The sequence below is a fragment of the Ascidiella aspersa genome, chromosome 6, assembly GCF_963924565.1.
Source record: "Ascidiella aspersa chromosome 6, kaAscAspe10.2, whole genome shotgun sequence".
Classification (NCBI taxonomy): Eukaryota; Metazoa; Chordata; class Ascidiacea; order Phlebobranchia; family Ascidiidae; genus Ascidiella; species Ascidiella aspersa.
The window spans coordinates 8,448,799-8,472,685 of NC_139452.1; the positions used below are offsets into that span (position 1 = coordinate 8,448,799).

A 23,887-nucleotide genomic window follows, 5' to 3' on the forward strand; every position below is an offset into this window, starting at 1 on the left:
AGTATAAAGCAGTGGAGCTCAGTTGGTAGACCAACGGTCCCCGTATGGCCGAGGTCGTGAGTTCGAACCTTGCCGCATGCTAGATTCTTCTAGCCTGGTCTTGGTTGTACTACGATCCGGTTGGTCTAACTATTTCGGTAACAGCCATTCGCAGGCCCGTTATCCAAAGCATTGCTTAACAAACTTGTTTACCTGTTGAACTGCTTAAATCAGAACATACAAACTATACTCACTGTAAACAAGCTATTAACTAAACACGAGGATTGGGGATGTGTTACGGTTTATTTAAAATTACCGATAAATATGCTGTTGCTACCAGGCATACTATATTTAAAACAGGTTCCTCTGGCAATATATAGTCCTTGCGTCTCAATGGGTATCCGCCGTCCTTACTGAGACAACAGCGTGCGACCTCAACGACAAACTCACCTACTGATACCAAATGGGAGGGGTACGTTACCTTACCTTATATTCCAGGCCTGACGGACGTTTTGCGGCGCCTGTTACGGGACTTCGGCATCGCAGTTGGTGTAAAACCTATTACAACGTTACGCCACTTGCTGTCTTATCCTAAAGACCCAATAGACGTCAACAACACGAAGGGCGTCATTTATACAATTCCATGCGGCGATTGCCCGATGGTGTACGTTGGAGAAACGGAAAGATCGTTCAATACACGCAGGAAAGAGCATATTCGCGATGTGAACAACAACGACGCCAAAAAGTCAGCCTTGGCGCAGCACGCTTGCAGTCGTCAACGATATTAATTTCGATGGGGGCATTGTTCTTGCTAGAGAGAGCGACTACCGAAAACGGCTGTTTCGCGAATCCTGGCAGATACACCGAACGCCGGATACGATGAATATCAAAACGGACGTTTTGTTTCCAGCGCCGTACCGACAGGTGCTAAAAGATTTTTATATTTTGAACGTTGTTTTATCGCTGTGAATTTTGAACGCGTCTCGCACATTTTTATCTCCTTTTTTCTTATTGTGATTTTACTTTGTGTCTTGTTGGCTTTGTGTGTCAGTCCCTGACGAAGGCTTGCCGGATAGTAAGCCGAAACGTTGGTAGAAAATAATATATATTGCCAGAGGAACCTGTTTTAAATATAAAATTACCGAGATTTACAGCACATTAACAGCCTGTTGTATTTTAAAATGTGTTGCTGTTTTTCATTATTATCATGTCGAAATGATTTCATTTTTTAAGCTAGATCCATGGTATATCATTAGTAACGCTGAGACTATTATTCCTCTTGAATTTAGAGTTAAGCCAGTTTCAAGGTTTTTCTCATACATTATCTTGTACAGCGCCTGCCTTGATGCTTATAACTACAGCTTGTGTGAAAACTTTAACAGATTATCATATTTTAATCACAGGTTATTAGTCTAAAACAGCAATTATATACCGATGCAATTGAAGTGTGTCGTGTATGTTTCTTTTTGTTCCACCGTAAACTATATGTGTTCATAAAAACATGGTTATTTATTCGCGCGAGCCTTGGAATCGCATGTTTCCACAAAATATTCGCACAATGATTTTCGTTTGTTTTTAAAGTCATCATTCAAAAACAAGTCTTTAACCGGCCGTGTCAATAATCGCATAACTGCTGTCAATTATTTTTTACGACATAGTAGCTTTCTTTACAAGGAATGACATAGTATTATTTTATTCCCCTTTTCGCCATGGCCTGCATAGACATTTCCTGTTTCTCATCGACCTCCTGCTAAAAAATTGCCCACCCCTGGTTTGGAAAAATGTAGGTAAACACTTAAAGTGGCAGTGAAAATCAGAAAGCTAGATATTGTGATGACGATAGAAGTTCAGTGTTTTCTGTAATTTAGTGACAAGTTTATGTAAACGCTTTATGATTTCTTACGAAAAAAACCTTGTTATCTTATAAACCCGATTAAGCAAGGGTGGAATATTAACCTATCAGGGAGATTTCTTCTTGCAATTTTCGGTGTGCAAATAACAAAAAACAGGCTTGTTTGCGTGTTTTTTTTCGGCAATCTTTCAATTAAATATATCTTCCGAATAGCAACCAATGGTTAATGTTTCAAAAGTCATTTACACACGTACCCTGGAAACACATTGAGCTATAAAAAGGGTATTTAAGGCTTCTGCCTACTTTAATAGCGAACGACCAGGACTGAAAACTCTATATATATTTTATCCGCCGAAACTTTTGTATTGACCGCAAAGGCGGCATTTCTGTCCTTAAGGAGTTTAGCAAAAACATTTAAAATAGATTCCCGCCCCATAATTGGCGTTGCGTATCCTTCCGCTGTTGTATAGCCTGAGGCGACGCCTAGCAGAAGTGATGCGGCACGATTTAAAAGTTTGCGAAAGCTTGTCTTCTTTGATCAATGGCTTTGACGCGAATCTATTTTTGTAAAATGCATGTCGAACTGAGGGATGTTGCTTGTTAAATCTAAATTTATACCCAATTGAAAGCTTGGGTTTGGTTTTGCGTCTTTGCTGCACCGGATTGGCGTATACAGGATAATGCTATTTTCGAATTTTGAAAAATGCGCCCTTTGTTTGTGACGTCAGAATCGCTTCAGGGAAAGTCTGCTGAATCGAAGGAAACGATGTCTGATCGCAAATGTTAGGCGACCTTAGGTTGAAAGACAAATGAAGGTAATGGTTTGCGACTTTTAAAATACTGGTATTTAAAATCGCATTATTAAATACAGTAATTGTTGGTTGCCCATTAGGATTTCATATGTTGACTGTTTTAATAAAATGTTGAGATATTGGATATAGTTAAATGTCAAACAAACGAGCACTATATACTTCTTGTTTGAATCCATTTGCACAACTTTAGAACTGTACCTAGTTTCATGGATGGTGGTACACTGATTTTGAATAATTTTATTGTACACTTAATTTGTAAAATACTTTTCTATTAGGATAAAATTTAACAGACAACATCGAACTCCAAGGTTTTGCAAAATACAGTGACAAACTAAAGCAACCAACCTATTGGGACACATAAACACCAAACAGCTATCACAATGAACAGAACAATTTTTTTAGGTAATCCACAAAATTTAACTTCAGTCATCGTATCAGCGCAGTACAGACGCTAAAACACATATGCATGGTGGTGAAAGATCGCAAAAAACATTTAGGTTGCTGCATTTTTACTGTCAAATATTAGATAAGCACGAACGTAATTTTACAAATAAACAATATGTCTTTAACTTAAACTTGTTGAACGCCGATAAAAGTGCTAAATATGCCCCAAGCGCGAAAGCTGTGACGCAGTAAACCCAGAGGATGTACAACGTCAGAGATGAAGTGCCCGCGGGCGACGCCTAACGGGTGGTTATTTTTGGAATGGCATGCGCCTAAATTGGGACAACTTGGGTATATATACCGTCAGAGACTGGGGTAAAACTGCATCAATCATCAATTACTTTTGACAGTAGCGTTCACCTGCTGAAGAGGTAATACAGGTAAGTGTATATTAATAAGTGTGTATACTAAATTACATTGTTTGTCCTTTTAAAACTAAATATGTTGGTGCAATGATCTGCTTCTAAAATGAGTAGACATAAAAATAAACTTATTTTACAAATATGCTTAGAATGTTTTCCGACCGTATATTCGTATTTTATATATGCGTTTTGTTCAACGAAAACCTGCAATGAAAGTACCTGCAGCAACATAATGATATTTTCTGTTTAGACAAACTGAGAATGAAGATCTTTGCAATCGCTTTAGCGCTTTCCTGTGCCCTTCTAATAAACGGTAAGTTTTGACTACGAGGTTTCATAGCATTGTTTACGTCTACCTATAAACAGTACGATTTTGGCGCACTGCCAAGCTTATCATATAAGAGTCTTTCTGCAAACTGTTGGTGTAATTTTCTGGATTTGATTCTAAGGTTAATAGTTAAAAAAGAGCCATTTGTTTTACAGAGTGCACTTATGCGCTTTCGTATTTGTTTTGTATACCAGACTATTATATACCTTCTACTTGGTTACAAAAATAAATTTCGATAGTCCTCGAAAGGTATTCTAAATTTCTTAAAAAAGTAACGCAATTTTCTTTGCAAAAAGTAACGCCATGTTTTTCCTGAATAAAAGTAATTTTACCGTGGCTATGTATTTTCTTAAGTGGAGGCACAAAAACCGCCGCGTAAGCCTTCCAAGAAGTGCCACGACGTATGCGAGCTACTTCGTTATTGCCCTTCGTTGGAAAAGCTGAAGGAGCGAATGCAGACGGTCCCTAATGATTGCAAGGAGTGCGTAAGCGAAGAATGCCGTAAGTATATAACAAGGGTGACCGACCACAAAGTTGCAAACAAGTCATTTCGAAACGACTTGGGTCACAGTCAAGTCATTTGTAAATAAACTTATGTCCAAGTCAAGTCATTTTGGACTGAAAATGTTGAACAACTTAATTGGAGGCCCATTATCGCTTTTTTTAATTTTAAGGTTTTAGTTTGGGTGTTAATCAAAAAGCAGAACTCGTTTACCGATGCTGCTGCCTACAGTAGGTTACTGCTATATCTGATATTATTTTGTACTACTTTATATAGAGAATGTTTAAAGTTTTAGTGCAGTCGATCGAAACGTATGTCGAAAAGAAAAATAACCTATGTAATCCGGAATTTTGTGCAACAGGTAACAAGATTAACGCCAGGTGCATTTCCCGTGCCATGGTCGAGTGCTTCGAATGTCCAACGCTTAACTACCGGCAACAAATGGAAGCCAAACTGTGCAAAACCTGCCTAAAAAGGTGCACCCTGCTTGACGACGAAGGTAAATAGCTAACAAAACCTGTTTAGAGGTATTTCTATTGCGCAGTTCAAAAGGTGGCTTGTTCAGAACACTTTTCTGACAAATCGATTTGCTTGATAGTGACGAATATAAAGTATAGCATATCTCCATCGCGAGTCCAATACTTCGTTAAGCGTACGCAAAATATCAGTCAATCGAAACAGAATGTTCATTATTTTCTTTTAATTATATCTGGATACAAAAAGTTAGTTAGGTAGAGACTCTTGTAAGTATTATAATAAAAGTAATTAATTTAAAGGGTTATTCCGTTATAGTTTCATCTTGACAACACACTTAGAACGCAATACATTATTGAGTTTAAAATACCCTAAAACGTGACAAAGCAAAAATGAGCATTTTCTTAACGCACAGAGGCGACCCCTACCGGCCAGAGCAAACCAGCGACCGTCGGGGGTTCACCCTTCGGTGGAGGCCCGCCACGCGGTGGTCGACCACCATTTTTCGGCCAAGGAGTCGGGCCATTTCGCGGCGGAGGTCGACCAAATTTCGCGGGAGGACGGCCACCATTTTCCGGCGGAAATCGGCCTCCGTTCCTAGCCAACCTGACCTCTATCAGAGGACTGATCCAGGCCGCACAAAGTGGTGGATTGCCAATCAGTGGGGCCGATTTGTCTCGGATCGTCGGATTAATTTCGGGAGGCGGCGCTGGTCCCAACACAGAAGCGCTGGTCAAGCGACTGAACACCCTCATCTCTTGTGCGAAAGACAACGGCGGTTGCGCCAGTTGTCCTACTCTGGCCGAGGCTAAGGCCAAGATCGCAAACGTGACGGCCAAGTGCCGCGAGTGTGTGGTAGAGACGTGCGGTAAGTTGGCTTTTCTCTCGCATTTACTTTATCGGACTGCAGAGCAAGTTATCGATTTGTTTCCTCTTATTTTGCCACACAACGTTTAAAAGCGTTGGTTAATTTGCTCGAATGCGGTTGTTTAAGGTTTGTAACATTTTGTGGTTGTTAAATGTCAGCCTATTCATAAACCTGTTTTGTCTTGATTTAGGAATGCATTTACATTGTAAGATTTAGCATTGGTAGCATTCCCAACTTTTTAAAATTTAAAGTAGCACTACTTTTTAATAGTGCATGCGATAATAAACCCCAAAAATAAGAATATCGGGTTCTTATCACGCGGTTTCGCAACTTCTTTATGGAATCTTTAAATATATCTTTTTTTCTTATTTAACCACGCGCTTTCTTCCCAGGTGACCTTGATAAACTCAACAGCACCCTCAGAGCAACGAAGTGCATCGCACAAGCGAGATATGACTGTCTGCTTTGTTCCCCTCTTACTGACAGCGAGCAAATCCAGGAGAAAATGTGCACAAAGTGCCTTAAAACGAAGTGTTCGCCGTTGCAACGTAAGTTACACACAATGGGAAGTTGTTAAAACAATCTAAATCAAAACTTTTCCATCATTAATGAATGTTTAACTTATCTCGTCCGACGTTAACTTCGCGAAGTTTCACATACAGAGTAATATTATAACTGTATGGTTTGCGACAAAGTTTTAAACGAAACTTAGTACACTATGGATGTTATTAAACAACTTAATATATTTCTACTCTAGCATTACGTTATTTATGTGACGTTAACACGCTTTGTGTTTTGGTATATACAGCAACACAAGGATGTTGTAGTCCAATAAAAGAAACAATAGTTGACATTAGTATTCGGACAAAAAATGAATACGTGCGTTTATTTATTCAGGTGGAGGTGGTGGGCGCGGTGGTTTCCCACAGGGTGGTTCCCCCGTCAATGGAGCTGGTTCGTCTTTTCCGAGAGGTGCTGGTTACAGCGGATACCGGGGAGCCTATGGTCCTGGATATCCTCAAGGTTAAAGCTGTGCCTTTGATGGAGTCACTTTTGTAATTAATGAAAGCTGTTGCTTTTGCAAATGCTTTGACAAAATACAATTTCAAAGGTGGTCGTATTGTAAAAATTTGCTGTCTTATTTTTGTTAGAGATATTTAAGAAATGGCAGGAAAATTGCACTTTTCTAATTTAAACTTCATATAATATTTGGAGCCCATTGCAAAAATAGAGGTGTTTGGAGCAAAGTTTTGTTGAAATTTATTTATCAGTCATGGAACTATATTTTAAAAGGGAATAAAAAAGAGGAGGGCCTAGTAATGAGCATATAGTACATGCCCGTTTTCAAAAAAAACATTAGGACATGTGATTACATTGAACTTTTCAATGTCCAATTAAACAACATGGTGTGGGCGCATTTGATCATAAATAATCACATCAGTTGGCTATTTTTGAATTGTGAAGGCCTGGTATAGCTACAACCGTTAAATTTTTAAAACAGATCATTTCAAGTGCATCAGTTTTGTATATGTTTATCAAGTAGTTTTTATGGCAGTGGTTCTCAATCAGGGGTTTACGGATCCCCAAGGGGCCCGTAAGAAGGTTCCATTGGGTTCGAGAGTCCGTGGAAAACTGAACAAATTTTAAGTATGTGCAACTTGTAGGCACTAAAATGAAATAGAGCTGTCATATGTATTAAATATTTGGTTATCATTAATAAACGAATGTTACTCTTGAGTGACGTTTAACAAAACTCAGAAATTGAGATTAAATGTAAAACCAGGGTCACCACATTTTGTTTATAAAGGGCCGAATAACAGGTTAAATGTTTAACACAAAAGTCCGCGACTAAAAGAAGACTGAAAACCACGGTTCTAAGGGTTTAGTCTTATGTTGTCATCGGGTTTTAAATGATCTTGGTATTGTGCTGCATTTAAATTAAAAGCAAAATAGACAAAATTTACAGCCATTATTAAGCATCCGCGTTAATGTGAAAACCGCTTTAAACGACGTTGTCCTTCGTAGCGATAGTTTACGGGGCATAAGGCCCAGATTCTGTCGGTACACTGGAGGTGCGTTGGCCCGGAGTTTGGGGAGTTTCCCCACCGTGTTGTCCCGGACTACTGTCGTCGTCTCCCTCGTGGCTTGAAATTACTTCCGCTGGACCTTTAATGAAAAATACAACAGTTTTTTTTTCTATATGAAATATAAAGAAGAAATTCGTTTATGGGACCAACGCTCAGTGTTGTAAGCAAGTCATTTTGGAATGACTTAAGTACCAGTCAAATCATTATGAAATCAAGCTTACAAGTCGTTGTCTTTTAAGTCAACTTTAAATTTTGAAAACTGGTAATTAACTTTGTCCGATTAGATGCGATAAGAGAAGTAAAAAATAAGACAAACTCACCATATAGCAAGCAAATTGTTTTATGCGCAAATATTATGACAAATAACCCAATTTTATAAAAAGGTTAAAAAAAACACTTCATGATTTAAGTCGTCAAGTCATTTGTTCAAAAGACTTAAGTCTAATTCAGTGTTTCTTAAACATTTCAATTCACACACCACTAAATTAGCAATAGATAATCCATAAACTGCCAATTTGTGTTAGTTGTTCAGTTCAGTCAGTTTATTCATGTACAAGTCTACTGAGTATGGCCCACTAACAAAACAAAAGTAATAGCGTGTCCCCGGCAGCTGAGTTTCTTGGACAACCCTATTTAAATCAATCACTGACGTTTATAAACATAATAAAATGTAAACTTATAAGATGTCCGTTTAGATTTTAATGGCTAAAGTAGATAGATTTATTGACGAACTGTATATTGAATTATAAGTGTATTTCCAACAAAACGCTGGGTTTAAAGTGTACCGGTAATAGCAACCTGAGAATAACAGCGAGAGGCATTATGTTAAAATCCAAATATAAGCACTGGAGCACTTTTGAGCTATAAACCAAACTTAAATACGCAATTTCGAAAAGTTTTCACCCTGTTTTGGAAGACAAGATTCCATGCACACGTCACACGATTCCTGTTTGGCTACTTCTTCATCCGTGACGTCAGGACACTCGTGACAATCCTCTTTTGCGTCCCAGATGCAAATCACAATCTCGGTCTTGTTGCTAGTTTCGTACGAACCTGGTAATCAGTGCGAAACCATTGTACTTTATATACAGCAACGAGTGGTGCTTGTTGTGTTAATTGTTTTTTAGGGTATTATATTATGGGCCTTAAAATAAATTATTTGTGGTAGATTCATGATAGTGTAAACACACATATATATGTATATGTTTTAAAGAGCCCCTCAGTAAAAAAACATTGGTAAAACCTGACCCGTGTCACATAGGTTAAAACGTACACACCTAATCAATTTATACCATTAAACAGAGCGTAAGCATTTAGAATTTAAAAGTTAATGAGCACTTGTGCTTTAACTTGTTGATAAGAATGTACCAACCACATTCCTCTCGGACGCAGGCTCTGCAAGCACTGCTGGTTGCTTTTATTTGCTTCCTGATTTCTTTCAAGCTTGTACAATTTTCCAGAGACACGCACAATGCAAAGCAGTTGCGTACAACTTTGCTGTCTATTTCAGCTGTTGAGTTTTCCTCATTATTGCCTCCTACGTAACAAATAGCAGAGATATCGCTTTTTTTACATTTTACTGCATTTTTATTGGTGAATGATTTGTATTGATCCGTTCAAAAGCATCAATCGAAAATGTTTAACCCAGAGGTGTCCAACTCAAGCATTGCGGCGTGCCAATTTTTATCTTATACCTTCTTCGAGTGCCAAAGTTTCGTAACTAACTCTTTTTAATCTTTAAAGTCCTTTTTTACAAAAAATAAAAAAAACGTTTATTTACACAGGGAAAACATTTGTTTATTTAATCAAGCAAACCATTTATACTTGACCAAAGTGCTGCTTTGCAAACGTTTGTTTTTAACTCTGAAGATGATTAGCCTTAAGCTGTGTTATAGAAATGCGCATTACTGCATCTAAGTTTCTGTCGGTGAGATGCCTTTGCTACTTTCACAATGGCTAAGCTGTAGAGCAAATTTAGTGTTTTTTGGGGGCATGCGTTTTATTGTTCATTAGGTCGCATGCCGCGTGTTGGACACCCCCGGTTTAGCGTGTTAAAACAAAATGCTTATAAACGAAGTACGAGCTTTACCTGTAATTTCAGCACTTGGTGTCCCTCGTGATGTTTGTGATCCGTGTGGAGGCGCTCTTGGAGAATCTGGCGTACCGGAATGAGTCGAACCGCTCTGTCCTGGAAATGTGTATTAACAATCAAAACCTCTACACATAAGATGCCTTTGGAGAGGATTACTGAAATCAGTCTGCCGGATAAGGAACGTATAGTGCAAGTAAGGCCAGGCTAGAAAAACAACTAGCCTGATGAGGTTCGAACTCACGACCTCCGGTCACACCGGGAACGTGGTTCTATCAACTGAGCTATGCGCATGCATTTGTAATGTATATTTCAGTTTACCTTCATAGATATATGGACTTCAAACACCTATTAATAATCAAGTCGTATGTTGTCCGTTGATAGCAGGCACTGATACGTGAATGCTACACAGGATGCCCAAAATACAATTGCTTAGATGCACTACATAACTTACTGTTAAATCACGTTGTAAAGTAAATCTAAAGACACAAAAAATAAAACTCCTTACATTTCCAACGTGTTGTCCCAATTAGTTTTTAAAACGCTTTACTTTCTATGTTATACATTTTGCATCTCCTCAGTTTTTTATCATTGGAATCTTGTGCTAATAGTGTGCAACTTAAATTGTAATCAGCGCGCCTAATTGCAATCACCAGCGTTTCTACCGATCGAAATCGGCTTAAATATGTCGTTGGGCAAATTAGGACGCAACGCAAAGCTATAGTCGAACTAAAAACCACCCAAGCACCTTCTCCGTTAGGGCATTGCATCAGACATTCCTGACATTTCGCCATTCTCTTTATGTGCTCCTCGGTAAGGGGTTCGCAGGAAGTGCAGTTAAGTCTGGCTGCTCGGATGCAATCCAGCCCGGCAGTCATGTTCTTGTGATCAATTTGTTCTGTAAATTTAACGAGAATGAAGCTCATCCTGAAATCCCATTACATCGTACGAGAAAATTTAAAGTGTTAATTTAAGTGTTAGCATAAATGTAACTGGACACTTAGTTGTGGAAAATCAGTTAAGACTTTCTCATTGGAACACTAAGCACATAAAAATACCGGAACTCATGCCGTTAACCATACAGCTGAATATACCTTTTAACAACTTGTATAATCTTTAAGCTGTAGTTTGCATTTTGTCTATAGTGTTTCAAACATTAGCTTCAGACTTTGTGTGATTTGGCATGTGACACACTGTTCGGTCGCCATAACATTTATAAACACTAAAGATTCTCAATTGACACATCGAAGATTGTTTAACAGTGGCTTAAAATCAATAAGCATTAAAAAAAAAATTGAAGGTATTTTTATTGTAGATTTTACGAAGGGCTGTATATACTCTACCATCGTCGCTCAGGAGTTCTTATAGTTAAACGTCTGCCTTTCCGAGGGGGGAATTCAAAATTTCTAATTTAGGCGAAAATAAACAATAATTACAAGCACATTAACGAACAACTTTTCCCGTCAATCATACCTGTACAAAAAGGATAAGTTAAAGGGATACAGTGATATATAAAAATTAACAAAGCAAAAAAAGTGACACGCACCGCAGCCGTGGCCAGTTATGCAAATCTCGCAGTCTTCCGTAGCGTTGTTCGCCATTGCGCGAACTTCCTTGTTTGTCAAGCATTTGTTGGGTCCGACGCACCGCCTCAAGCAACCCCTTGGGTCTCGAGGTTCTTGGCTACCTGATGATGTTTCTTCGTTCCAGTGGTCCGCGGAAACTAAGTATAAGACAGTCGATTGAAAAAAAGTGATCGCAACGACATGTTTTGGAAACATTATCCCAGGTTTAGCTATATACTGTGACATATTTTTCATCTAAGTGTTTGATTATCTATTTTAAAGAGGTATAAAAGGGTGGTTTTGAACAGTGCTTTACAGAGATGGTGTTTCCCGAGGATAGCTCAATGCAGGTTTTTTTTTAAGGTTTTGTTTGGGTGACCGCTAAGTAGTTTTAAGAGACCGCAAGTGTTTCATTTGAATACCAAAAGTTGCAGGTCCAAAATTTGGGAAACCGCTGGAGAAAGTTGGAGAAATTCCAAAACACCTTAGAAAAACACTGGGCTCTATGTCCTTCCAAAAGACTATCTGCCCTTGAAAGTGTACGAGCCTTTTAAGGCAATTCAACGCGGAATTAATAATAATGCGAGGACATTTGGCATCTTTTCCCACATGGGTAGATAAAACGCTCTCAGTATTTTCTGCAGGTAATTGAATACCACAATGTTGCAAGCCTGGATTCTCCACTTTTTCCGACCAATTAACTCCAAAAATCTTGCTACTTGAAAATATACTGTTATTATCGGCTAGCGATAAAACAAACAAATTCTGTTCCCGGGTTTCAACAAGTTTAATTCCACTGTGCTTGTCAGGTTTTAATTTATTATGGTAATAATCCTATATAGTTTAGACAAAATTTTAACAATAACCGGATCGCCGTAGTTCGCTAACCGCCAACATTTTGCAAGATCATTTTTGCTCAAACCGTTCTCCTAAAAGAGGTAGATTTTTTAATTTGCAGTCAACTAAATACCTTTACATTAAACTCCAAAACACGGTTTCTTTACTTGGGAAAACATGCGCTTTACCCTAAATAAATTTGCACTTCGCTTCACAAAAATATTGCAACTTACCTAGTACAGCAAAAGAAATAAGAACGAGAAATAGGACTTGAATTTTCATTGTCGTTTTGTAGAATCGAACAACCAATAAATTCTTACAGAAAACTGAGCTGTGTGAAGTGAGAAAACGACTTGACCTCTACTAATCTACTGCCCGAGCGTTTAACTTCGTTCAAAAGCTACCTTTACGAATTTCTTTAAAATAAATATAGGCTACTTTAGCCTGGCCTGCGGCGGATAAACATGCAGGTAAACTGCCATATTAGCGACAAGTTTTAACCAGTTATCTCTCACACGATTAACATTCTTCAGGCTAATCAAATTTCCGGGTCGGTTGATTTGCAATTTTCAACTTTAAAAGAAGTAAACTTATCTTGAGGTTTGTTAGCACTCACATTCTTTCGGATGTAGGAGTTGTTCAAAACGCCACGAGACTTAATATTGCTTATAAGACAGATCGAATGATATAAAATATTTTTCTAATAAAAAAAATTATTTGGCTCATTTTAGCTTAAAAAGATGTTCTATGTATGTTTAAACGGTCTGATTAGCTGCGAAGTGTGGTCGCTATATATACACATAAGTTTGATGCATTTGTAGCAGTCCGCCGCAAGTCTGCATAATTCTCAGTCGCGTGTTTGGAGAACTTATCTTTAAGTCATCATGCTACAAGATTAATTCTGTTGATTCTAGTGTTAATCCAAGGTTAGGGCTGTGACAATAACCTGCTTGCATAAGATTGCCAATTTGTAAAACTGGTGTATTTCGACGTATCCAATAACATGTTTCGATATGACGTGTTAAATGAAAGTATTTAATGAATATTATGCACCAGATGTGTACGCAGGCCTAATAGGGATAGGCCAATAGAATTATAATTTTTATGAAAATTTTTTTGGTGTTTCACTAATACCTTTAACTAAACTAAGTTGTATAAACAAACACCATCTTTAAAATTCTAAATCAAACTTATCGATGTTTTCAATAAAACAAATATCCTTTTCCATGGTTGTGCTACATACACAATACTTGAAACGTTTAACAGTCAGTATAAATACAATATACAGCATGCAAATGCAGCGTTTCAATTTTCAAGTGGAAGCCGTCTTTTATGATAACATTTTATACTTGCCGTACGGTTCCGGCATTACAGGACCAAACTGTGATTCCGAAAAACATAAAATTTTTGAAAAAGGAAAATACCGGATTTCAACAAAACTTACACATTGTTTTTAAAACTATTCAACTTTTGGTTTTTGAAAAGACTAATGTTTTAAACAAGTCATTTTAAATCACCCAAGTCACAGTCAGGTCATTTATGTATTTTCAAAAAACAACAAGTTAATTCAAATCTCCGAAAAAAACTTTGAAACTATTAAAAATTGATAAATTCGTCCAAATATGTCCAACAACTCAAATACGAAAAACAAATATATCTAGCATTTAGCAATCTAATCGTTGTGCAAAAATTGAGATAAATAGCTCAATTTTATTCTTAAAATGTTAAATAAAAAACAGTTAATTTTGCAAAAAACCTAAAACTTTAAGTTGTCAAAGCAATTGTTTAGAATTGCTTGTTTAGTGATATTCAAGCAAATAATCCCGGCACCAAACTGCGTCATACGTAAAACTAAACCTTTTGAAGATAACAATTGCTTTTCCGTGACCGGTTTGCGACGGCGCTCGCTTGAGATGCTCGAATTTTTCTCATCGAAAGAGAGTAGTTTTTACTGTCTGGTAGCACATGACTTTATTTTCGTCGACTATATTCCGACTCGCGGACAAACGTTACCATTTATTATATGCAATATAAATGTTGCATCAACGTACGCGGCACGCGATGAAAAAAAATGTAGTTCTAAGGGTTCAATCTTATACTGTCATCGCAGGATTGTTATAAAATTGTCAAATACACTAAAAAGTAATAGTGGACAAAGTGAACAGCCAATTTTAAGCGTCAACGTCAAATGGCACACCGCTCTTAACGAAATTGTCTTCGTAGCCATAGTTTACGGGGCATACTGTCCGGGTTCTTTCGGCTCACTGGGAGTGTGCTGTCCCGGAGTTTGGGGAGTTTCCCCACCGTGTTGGCCCGGACTGTCGCCTTCTTCCGCTGGACCTTTAATGAAAAAAGCATTAGTTGCCCATAATATTAAGGAGGTAAATTTTTGTGGGATAACGCTGCACGATGTGCATCGTTTCTACTGTAGGCAAATCGTTTCAAACTTTCAAATGCTGAGATGTCGAACAGTTTTGGTAGATTAGATTGAACAGTTTTGGTAGATAGATTTTTTTTCCCACGCCTAAACGGTTATGCTCTTAACGCGAGCTACATGCCTCTGCATCACTGTGAAAAAGCATAGGTTACTGAACTAGGTTAGCGCGACTAAACTATCTCAAAAAAATCTGTGTTGTTTATGAATGTATGGTTTAAATCAGGGTTGTTTGAATACAGACCGGCGACGTTTTCGATGGTTAGCAGAACATTAGGTAATTCAGTGTTTCTTTTTTAATTACAAGCTATTAAATTACAAACTCGTCCAATGCTAGGAAATATTGGACTCCAGCCATAAGACCTAGATAAGAACAACATCAACGTCAGAATAAAACACAATTCGGAATAAGGTCAAAATAGGACTAATACCTTGGTATTTGTACCGTCTAAATCCCAATAAGTCCTAAATCCGTCGGAATAAGACGTAAAAGGTGACAATCAGGCCTGAATAACACTTTAACTAATCCAAAACCCACCCCTAAATACATCTCAAACTCCCCTAATAAATTCAACACTAATCCATTACCCACCAAAAACCCTCAACACGACTAAAAATCCGTTGCCACAGCAGCGGCGCCCTGAAAACTCCGGTAAAGCTAGGTCGTCCAAACGTAGTCTCCAAAACGGCCGATGCCAGACCGATGGCCCCCGATCGTCCCATACCCTCTACCCACAGAATCGGGCGTTATTTTGGACATTTACGACTTCCTCTGATGAATTTAGAACTTATTCCGATGAATTTAAGCCTTATTTCAATGACTATAGGACTAATTCAGATGAATTTTGGCCTTTTTCCGATGAATTTAAGCCTATTCCGATGAATTTAGGCCTTATTCCGATTAATTTAGGTCTATAGTTCAATTCTATAGTTTTATCGATTTTTCTGCTTTAGGTATATTGTTGATTTTTAGGTCTTACTGTGTGTTCCCTAAATATTTTGATTTTGAAAAACGCGAAAGTTATATTTAGAAAGCAAAATCTTAGTAGAATTAAAGTTGCAAATATATTTAGATTATATCGGTTAGTTTTGTTTTAACGCTGCAAAATATACGATTGTTTATTTGTGTATCAAGGATATTAAAACTCTTAATATTCAATCAACTGATAGTAAAATATGATATAAATGCATTACTCCAACAACAATTTGTTTGTTTACTTATTGTTAGTGGGCAACATTTATATCAAATCCAGCTCGTAAAGAAGGGGTCTACGTAAAGAAAAATAGGTGATATCAATTTCTGCCAATGTGTAAGGTGTCACTATTTACGGTTATCTCAACGAATGGTTATTTATACCAATAAAATATCTGTTAATTAAAAAAAGTGTTACCTGGCACTTCTTGCATTCCTGGGCTTTTGGGGGATTTGGGAGTTTCTGAGTCTGTTGTAAAATCTCCTGAGTCTGTGGTAGAATAAAGGTAAATTATAAAGCTACGAAAACTAATATAGTAACCTTCAAATTAAACAAAACTTAATTTTTGTGTGACGTATGAATTCTTTGCCGGGTCGAATAAACAAAAATTATAAAGGACGTGTATCATTTTAAAGAGATAATATTCCTTAGGATTTTTAAAGGTGGCAAAACTATATTAATTTCACCTTTTAAACTGCTTTACTTAACTCCATGTACAAACTTTACAAAAAAATCCAACAAAAACCTTTTTCGTTGTGTCAATAGCACCTTGGAACAAAACAATACAAATCTTCTAAAATCATGGATGGTTTAATTGCAACTCACCTTCGCCTGGACATTTCGACACGCACGACTGACAACTCAACAACCGTGCCTTGTCTGCTTCTGTAATTTTGCAGGAAACGCAGATGTCTCTCATGTTTCTCACACAGATCAGCCGGGTCTTGTTTATACGGTGATCCACGGGCCCTGCAGATCGGTACCCGTTTTAAATTATACAGATAAAATCCCAGAATCCCAGCCCGTAGCACACTTTTAGAGAGGAAATCACAAATCAGTTGTACAATTTTAGAAGGAGATAAGAAATTCAAAAAGTATTTGCGCCCACTACGATTGTTGAAAAATGTGCCGTTCTTCGATAGAACTTTCTGATTTCCATGAATGTTGTTTCTTCGAAAAATAATCAAGCCGAACTTCCGTTAATACCGATTCTTAAAAAAGTTAAAATAATAAATCAATGAAATTATTTCACAGTGGATAGATCGCTATGCTTAATATAACCTGGCGAATGAGTTTAATAGGCAATGAGAAATTTGAACAATAACGATGCTTAAAAAAATGTGTAATAAGTAAAATGTGGAATAATCTTTATGAAAGGAATTCTACGCTTCTTGTATTTAATTTAACTTGCATGCTTTCGTTCGATCAATATTTGACATTTAGGATATTAAAAAAAAATGTGTAGGCTTCAACTGATGTAGAAATGAACATCTGTATTTTATAAAAATGTGAAATAGTCTCTTTGCTATATTCTACAGTTTATTTGAAAGCTGTTTTATGATATGCAATAGCACTCGCAAGAAGACTGCAAGCCATAATCAACTTCTCTCCGACCGTGTGTAAAATTTGGCAGTTCCGTTTGGTTTAATTCACATAATAATATTGGTATGCATAATGCTTTTTATATCGTTTTTTACCTCAGTTTACCTCTTAAGTAAACAGGGTGCAAGCAGGGCCGGATTAACCAATAGGCTAATAAGGCTATAGCCTTAGGCCCTGGAAAAATTCGGCCCTCAATTTTTTAAGGTTAACTTTTTGTAAGGCTGATAGTGATACAGATCCAATATGAGTACAGTACAGTTTTTGCTTAAAAACTAATGACTGAGTCGAGTCAATATGTGCCTTGTGTGTGAGTAGGTAAATAAATCGTTTCATTTATGCTGCAAACGAGTTAAGAACTATTTACGTTCTGTGCAATCACTTTTTAGGGGAATATACAATAAAACCTAAAAGGCAACAATAACTAAAGAAAAAAAAAGTTTTAACCCATAGAATAAAGACCAATGGCATAAAGCATAAATTAAATACGCAGATTACTTCCCAGTACAGAATGAGATCAAAATCGTCTGAATAAGACCTAAATCTGTCAAAATACGTCCTAAATTCATCGTAATATTGCCCTAAATTGGCAAAATAGCGCCTGAAACTTAAGGGAGAGGGTATGGGTCGATCGGGCGCTGTGCTAGGTCTGGCATGGGCCGTTTTGGTGTCGACGCTCGGACGCCTTAATTTGACCGGCCCCATTAGGGCGCCGCTGTTTTTGCACTGGATTTTTGGCCCTGTTAGGGGTTATTAGTGGGTAGTGGGTGGGGTAAAAAATGGATAGAGGTAAAATTATTAGGGAGTTAGTGATGTACTGGCATAACTCTCTAGCTAGGTCGTAGTTTGCAAAACCCGACTACAAAAGTGTCTTTATTTATAAAATTTGCTTGTTATCTTAAATTTGTGATTTTAATTATGACCTTTCTTGTAACGTATTGTAACTCATTTTTCTGACACGTTCTTTGATTTACTCGCAACTAGGGATGTTCAAAGTAGAATATTGTACGTCTTTCGCGAAGTTTTACGCCTAATCGTACGTTTGTGAGTGGCAAGATTGGGAGATAAAGGTCTGTCCATTACTGTGTTGCTTTATATTTAGCCATGTGGTGCGGCGTCAGCGTTTTTTCGGAAAGCAAATTGCTTGACGATAACCTTTGCCTAATCTTTAATTTCCGTCAAATGCGGTTGGGCAAGCAACTAACTTGTAATGCCTAGTGCAGAGATTTCCCAATTTCCCTAAAGAGTTTGCAAAAGAACACTCCATCGTGAAACGCGCAAGGGTATGCTACGGGTTTACTCAAAATCAACTTACTTTTAGGCCAATATTCAGCTAGGTCATGGGTCGGCAACCTACGGCCCGCCAATGTAATTCATCCGGCCCGCCGCCTCTTCGACAACTAAACGCGAGTCCATTTCAAATAGGCCTAATTTTTGACTTTTTAACTATACGTAAGTGCGAAAAATTTTCGCGATTCGAGCGCTTGTTCGTTCTACGTCCAGTTTGTTTACGTTTTGATGCTGTGTTTTTAAGTACATCTGCGCTTTTTTACCGTTGCAGACAAACCGAAAACGTATGTTACAAAATATTAATGATATCAATTTTAACATTTTTTTATCTTTTATTTTCGGCAATGTAATAAAAAACAGCAATAAGTTTAAAAAAAATGCCGGTACCAAAAAAATCGCGCTTGCTTCGCTCGCCGGGTGCGCCCGGACTTAAAAAGGTTAACAAACGCGGAATAGATTAACTATTAAGGTTATTGCCTTTTCTCAAAGTAGTTTTATCACATTTTTTATAAATAGTATGGATGACGAGGTGTGGACTCGAATTTTAATTTGCGTCAACACGTTACTTCCTCCGTAAACGTAAATAAACACATCTTTAGGTGCAAAAGATCCGAGACCCGCCTGATTCACAGTTGTTCTAACATTTTAATAACACAATTCTTAATTAACATTTTGTGCGGCCTGCGGAGGACTTTCTTAGTTTGGTTTTGTCCCGCGACTAGAAATAGGTTGCTGCCACTGAGCTAGCTTATGCACGCGTATTTGCCAAACAATAGTAACGCATTATTAAAATAAAATCTAGGAATCATCTCGGCGAATGTAGTGACAAAACATTAGTCGAATATACAAAAATATCTCGGCGGAGTCCAAAACTAAGTTAGTTTAATTTAAAACGACTGATTTTTTAAATAATTAGAAAGTAGGTGCACTTATTCAACTTTTCTCTTCTTACATTTTGAGTTAAATGCTGTTGTATATTGAAGGGTAGATTAAACTTCACGTTACGACCTCAAAGTCCTTTTTTACGAGGTAAATAAAAAACCTGCAGATGCAAAAACGTCAAAAGTGACCCACTGGCCCACAGCTCGCCTACAATGAGTCTATGACACTTAATTACATTTATTACATGTTTTTATATTATGTTTGTGTCATTTTGCAGTAGCCTAAATAATTTCAATTTTTCATGTAGGTATGTATTTTTACTACTTTTTGCAGCCTCGTTTGCAAAATTAGGCCCTTCCCTGGTAAATAGCCTTAGGCCCACAGTACCCTTAATCCGACCCTGGGTGCATGAGTTCGTCACAACAACTTTAAGGGTTCACCATACTAAAAAAGGTTAAAGAGCACTGCTTTAGTGTATTTTTCGGGGATAAGAATGCAACACGAATTCAAAGCGTCTATACCGCATTTAGCCTCTATGCAAGTCTTGCACGTAGCGCCCGCCGCCATCCTGGAGTGGATCTCCTTGTTCGACATGCACTTGCCGGGACCCACGCACTTCCTCTGGCAACCCCTTGGGTCCTGGGGCTCCTGGCCGCCGATGGGACCACCCGGGACTGGGGATAAAAAGGAAGTAATATACAGCTTAATAACAGTGTGTGTGTAAGTAACGAAAAATAGGTGAGATCAATTTCTGCCAATGTGAAAGGTGTCACTCTTTGTTTTAACTCAAGGAATACCTATTAAATAAGTATCGTCGATTAAAAAAAGTGTTACCTGGCACTTCTGGCGTTCCTGGGCTTTTTGGGGTTTTGGGAGTTTCTGAGTCTGCGGTAGAATCTGTGGAGTCTGTGGTACAATAAAGGTAAATTATAAGGCTACGAAGACTAATATGGTAGTCTTTAAATTATACAAAACCTAATTTTTCTGTGACGTTCGAATTCTTTGCCGGTTTGGATAAACAAAAATTATGAAGAAGTGGAATCCTTTAAAATAAATAATATTCAAACATTGCTTTAGGATTTTTAAAAGGTGCCGCAACAATGTATTAGTTTCCCTTCTCAAACTGCTTTACTTAACTCGATATGACAAACTTTGTATAAAATATAACGAAAACTGTTTCCGTTTTGCTATCAATAACAACTTCAAACAAAACACTATAAAGCTGCTGAAACCATGGAAGGTTTAATTGCAACTCACCTTGGCCGGGACATTTCGACAAGCACGACTGACAACTCAACATCCGCGATTCGTCTGCTTCTGTGATTTTGCAGGAAACGCAGATGTGTCTCATGTTCCTCACACAAATAAGTCGGGTCTTGTTCGCAACATACTGTTCCACGGGCCCTGCCAATCGGTAGCCGTTTTACATAATACACATTTAATTCCAGCCAGTAGTACACGTTCAGTGAGGAAATCACAAATCAGTTGTACAATTTTAGAAGGAGATAAGAAGTACAATTTCAGGGAATGAAGTATTTGCGCCCGCTGATTGTTAAAAAATCGCCGTTGATAAGTAAAACGTTCTGTGTTGCATTAATATTGTTTAGTCGAAAAATAAGCAAACTGAACACCGATTTTCAAGACGGTTAAAAAATAAATCAATTAAATTATTTAACATGGGATAAATAGCTGGGCTTAATATAACCAGGCGAATGTGTTTAATACGCAAAGCGAAATTTGAATAATTACGATTATTGAAAATATAAAAAATGTGCAAATAAAAGTTAATCCCGCTAAAAAAGTTAGTTGGTGAAATGATTTTTTGATGAAAGCAACTCTTCGAATCTTGTATTTTGCTTAATTTGCATGCTTTCTTTGCGTTTATACCGTGTTCACATTTAATTCCAGTCATTAGTGTATTATTAAGGAGAAGAATGCAACACGAATGCAAAGCGTCCATACCGCATTTGGCCTCTATGCAAGTCTTGCAAGAAGCGCCCGACGTCGCCAACCTGCTGTGGATCTCCTTGTTCGACATGCATTTGCCTGGACCCACACACTTCCTCTGGCATCCCCTTGGGTCCTGGGGCTCTTGGGCGCCGATCGGACCAGCCTGGACTGCAAGAGGGTCAAGCAAAGGGAGATTTAAACTGCGGAACATTTTCATCTCGGACAAACTGAGCTTTGAATGAACTTAATATTTTAAACCACGGCCATCCGTTTTAATAAATTGTTATATTTTACGTTAGGTGCGACACCGGTTCAGAGACAGGCCGTTAAGTATATAGGCAACGTAATCTTGGGCGTAATACAACTAGAATTATTGCTAAATATAACACTAATGAATTCAGTGAAACAATACGTGCTTGTCAATACGAACTTTGTGATATAACGTACTATCCATGACCTCTTCAAGACACGGCGATTTTAAAATGTCAATGCATTTATCTTGGTACACCTAAAGCCATCGCAGACTCACCGAATCTGTTGATCTATGATGCAAGCAGAGCAGACTAGAAAAACAACTAGCCTGCAGTGAGGTTCGAACTCACGACCTCCGGTCAAGCCGGGACCGTCGCTCTACCAACTGAGCTGTGCAGGCTCAGAAGGGAACGAGTCTAGAAACAACCATGCGCCAATGCTTGCTCAATCTGTTTGACAAATTATACGTAAGCCGTATAGTCGTTGGTCAAAAAGCAGCTTCGAAGGGCTAGATCTCAGTTATTAACGCACATATGTGTGAATGTTTCATTGAATGCATTTATCTTGGTGTTAAAATATTTCACTTTTAGTGGATTAAAACATCACGATTTTTGACACATTCAACCTACTTAACGTATACAACATGTTACTGAGAAAGCAGCTATTCAAACAGTGATTTGAAGAGGCTAGAGTATCCGACACATATTTACTTCTCAAAACCTTATATTTTACCTAATTAAAGTCAGTGCGATATATATAAGTCAACTCACCAAGCGCTGCCGCGGACAGAAGGCCAATGAAGAAGATTTCAATCTTCATGATGTTTTTGCAGATTAATAAAATAAAATCGTTCTTTCACAGACTAGCGACTGTTGCAAAGTGGGAAACACGTCACTTAGCCTTCACGTATATTCTCTAAATGCGCTCGTTCGAATTTGCTTGATTCGAGCTCGAAATTAGTAGTCTGACTTTGCCCCCCGGCGTAAGCATGCATCTAGAAATTTAGAGGCATTTTGACATGAAAATTTCTGGTAGAGTTTTCAAGTAAACAGTAATTGACAGTGGTTGATGCAAGTTTCTCCAGGATCCTTTACGATTTCCTACAGCGTGAAATATAGCGGTGATAGAACGAACAACTCATGTGCGGCCCTTGAAGTTGTCAACCCATTGCTCAGAGCATGAATCTTATTGGACATAGTGGTGTTGCCTAACAAACACACTTGTAGGCGTGTTGCGGCCAGGGGCGTAACCAGGGTGGACCATCAGGTCATATCCTCACAATATTTTATTCCAGTTTTACAATGTAAATACAACTTTTTTTGTTCGCCCAAGAACTATCAAGTGCGTTTAAGAATTGTTGTATGACGTCATGTAATGATGGAACTTTCTGAGGTCATCCCCAATGACTTTAATGCCCCCTCAAACAAAAATCCTGCCTTCGCCTCTAGTTGTTGGGACGTATTTATTTGTTTCTATATTATGATTTCTTATCTTCCATAGCGATGTACATATCACTTGGGGAAGTTGTGTTCGAATACTGTATTCATTAAACATACGATTTTTCATAATCAAACGTAAAGATGTCTCTGAACTGAGGCAATCAATTAAATGTGGTTTGGAAAATTCCGATGAATTGCCTTAATAATGACATTGCTAGGCTTGACCATGCGGCTGAACGTTAATCTGGTTTTGAGATAACATCTTAGGTTTATGCCGCGAGCGCTTAAATATATCAACTGCAAACTACAATTTCGCCATCATTTTGCCACAAAAAGGGGTGTGTGGAGATTAGATCTATATCTCCAGCCGCCGATAAGAAGAATTTTCCTGTTTTCCCTGTAAAATAAGTAAAGCGGTTACCAGAGAGCAACGCCGTATTAATTATCGATTAAAAATACTTCAACAACGGCGTCGTTTCAAAACTTATTTTCCGATGTGCATCTCCGAAAAGGTCTAAACATAAAATAAAATATTGTAAAACACATCGTGTTTTGCACGTTTTTTTGCAGTTTCCAGGTGAGTTGTTCATGATATATTTGTGTCAAAAAGAAAATTAGGTAACACTTTTTTTTTCTTTGAAATAAACTGTTACTTAACAAACATGCAGGTAAACTGCCATCTTAGCGATACGTTTTACCGAGTTTTCGTTTCCATGGTTACCATTATTCAGGGTACTTAAATTTGCGGATCAGTAGATTTGCAAAATTTCCACTGCAAAACAAATTACCTATCTGGTGTTACCTATTTAATTAACTATTCATTAGCAAATCGTATCGCTTGTATCTCTTTCCGTAATTAAATTATAAA

At 37.8% G+C, this 23,887-nt stretch overlaps 2 protein-coding genes and 1 long non-coding RNA gene across 3 annotated transcripts; 1 reads left to right on the forward strand and 2 right to left on the reverse strand.

Annotated features, from left to right (window-relative positions):
- The first annotated feature begins 3,373 nt into the window (after positions 1-3,373).
- LOC146139507 (uncharacterized) lies at positions 3,374-6,649 on the forward strand. Its single transcript, XM_083392471.1, has 7 exons — positions 3,374-3,467; positions 3,700-3,762; positions 4,132-4,278; positions 4,641-4,778; positions 5,169-5,621; positions 6,014-6,169; positions 6,519-6,649. The coding sequence occupies exons 2-7, from the start codon at positions 3,711-3,713 to the stop codon at positions 6,647-6,649; spliced, it is 1,077 nt and encodes a 358-aa protein (XP_083248597.1). The 5' UTR covers positions 3,374-3,467; positions 3,700-3,710.
- A 7,231-nt stretch (positions 6,650-13,880) lies between these two features.
- Positions 13,881-16,570, reverse strand: LOC146139508 (uncharacterized). The gene is made up of 3 exons (XR_014501370.1): positions 16,433-16,570; positions 16,025-16,096; positions 13,881-14,539 (listed from the first exon to the last, which is right to left on the reverse strand). It is a non-coding gene; the product is annotated as an uncharacterized LOC146139508 (long non-coding RNA).
- A 3,252-nt stretch (positions 16,571-19,822) lies between these two features.
- Positions 19,823-22,399, reverse strand: LOC146139509 (uncharacterized). Its single transcript, XM_083392472.1, has 5 exons — positions 22,351-22,399; positions 21,341-21,496; positions 20,636-20,782; positions 20,213-20,284; positions 19,823-20,052 (listed from the first exon to the last, which is right to left on the reverse strand). Exons 1-5 carry the CDS (start codon positions 22,397-22,399, stop codon positions 19,823-19,825), a joined length of 654 nt encoding a protein of 217 aa, XP_083248598.1.
- Between the last annotated feature and the right edge of the window lie 1,488 nt (positions 22,400-23,887).

What these genes read in the sequence shown, in the direction of transcription:
- LOC146139509 (XM_083392472.1), bottom strand. Translation starts at nt 22,399, where the DNA reads ATGAAGATTGAAATCTTCTTCATTGGCCTTCTGTCCGCGGCAGCGCTT. An exon ending in TTGCATAGAGGCCAAATGCG is followed by an intron (nt 20,783 to 21,340) that starts GTATGGACGCTT and finishes ACCGATTGGCAG; the next exon opens with GGCCCGTGGAACAGTATGTT. An exon ending in AGGAACGCCAGAAGTGCCAG is followed by an intron (nt 20,053 to 20,212) that starts GTAACACTTTTT and finishes TTTTATCCCCAG; the next exon opens with TCCCGGGTGGTCCCATCGGC.
- LOC146139507 (XM_083392471.1), top strand. Translation starts at nt 3,711, where the DNA reads ATGAAGATCTTTGCAATCGCTTTAGCGCTTTCCTGTGCCCTTCTAATA. An exon ending in GTGTGTGGTAGAGACGTGCG is followed by an intron (nt 5,622 to 6,013) that starts GTAAGTTGGCTT and finishes CTTTCTTCCCAG; the next exon opens with GTGACCTTGATAAACTCAAC. An exon ending in GAAGTGTTCGCCGTTGCAAC is followed by an intron (nt 6,170 to 6,518) that starts GTAAGTTACACA and finishes TTATTTATTCAG; the next exon opens with GTGGAGGTGGTGGGCGCGGT.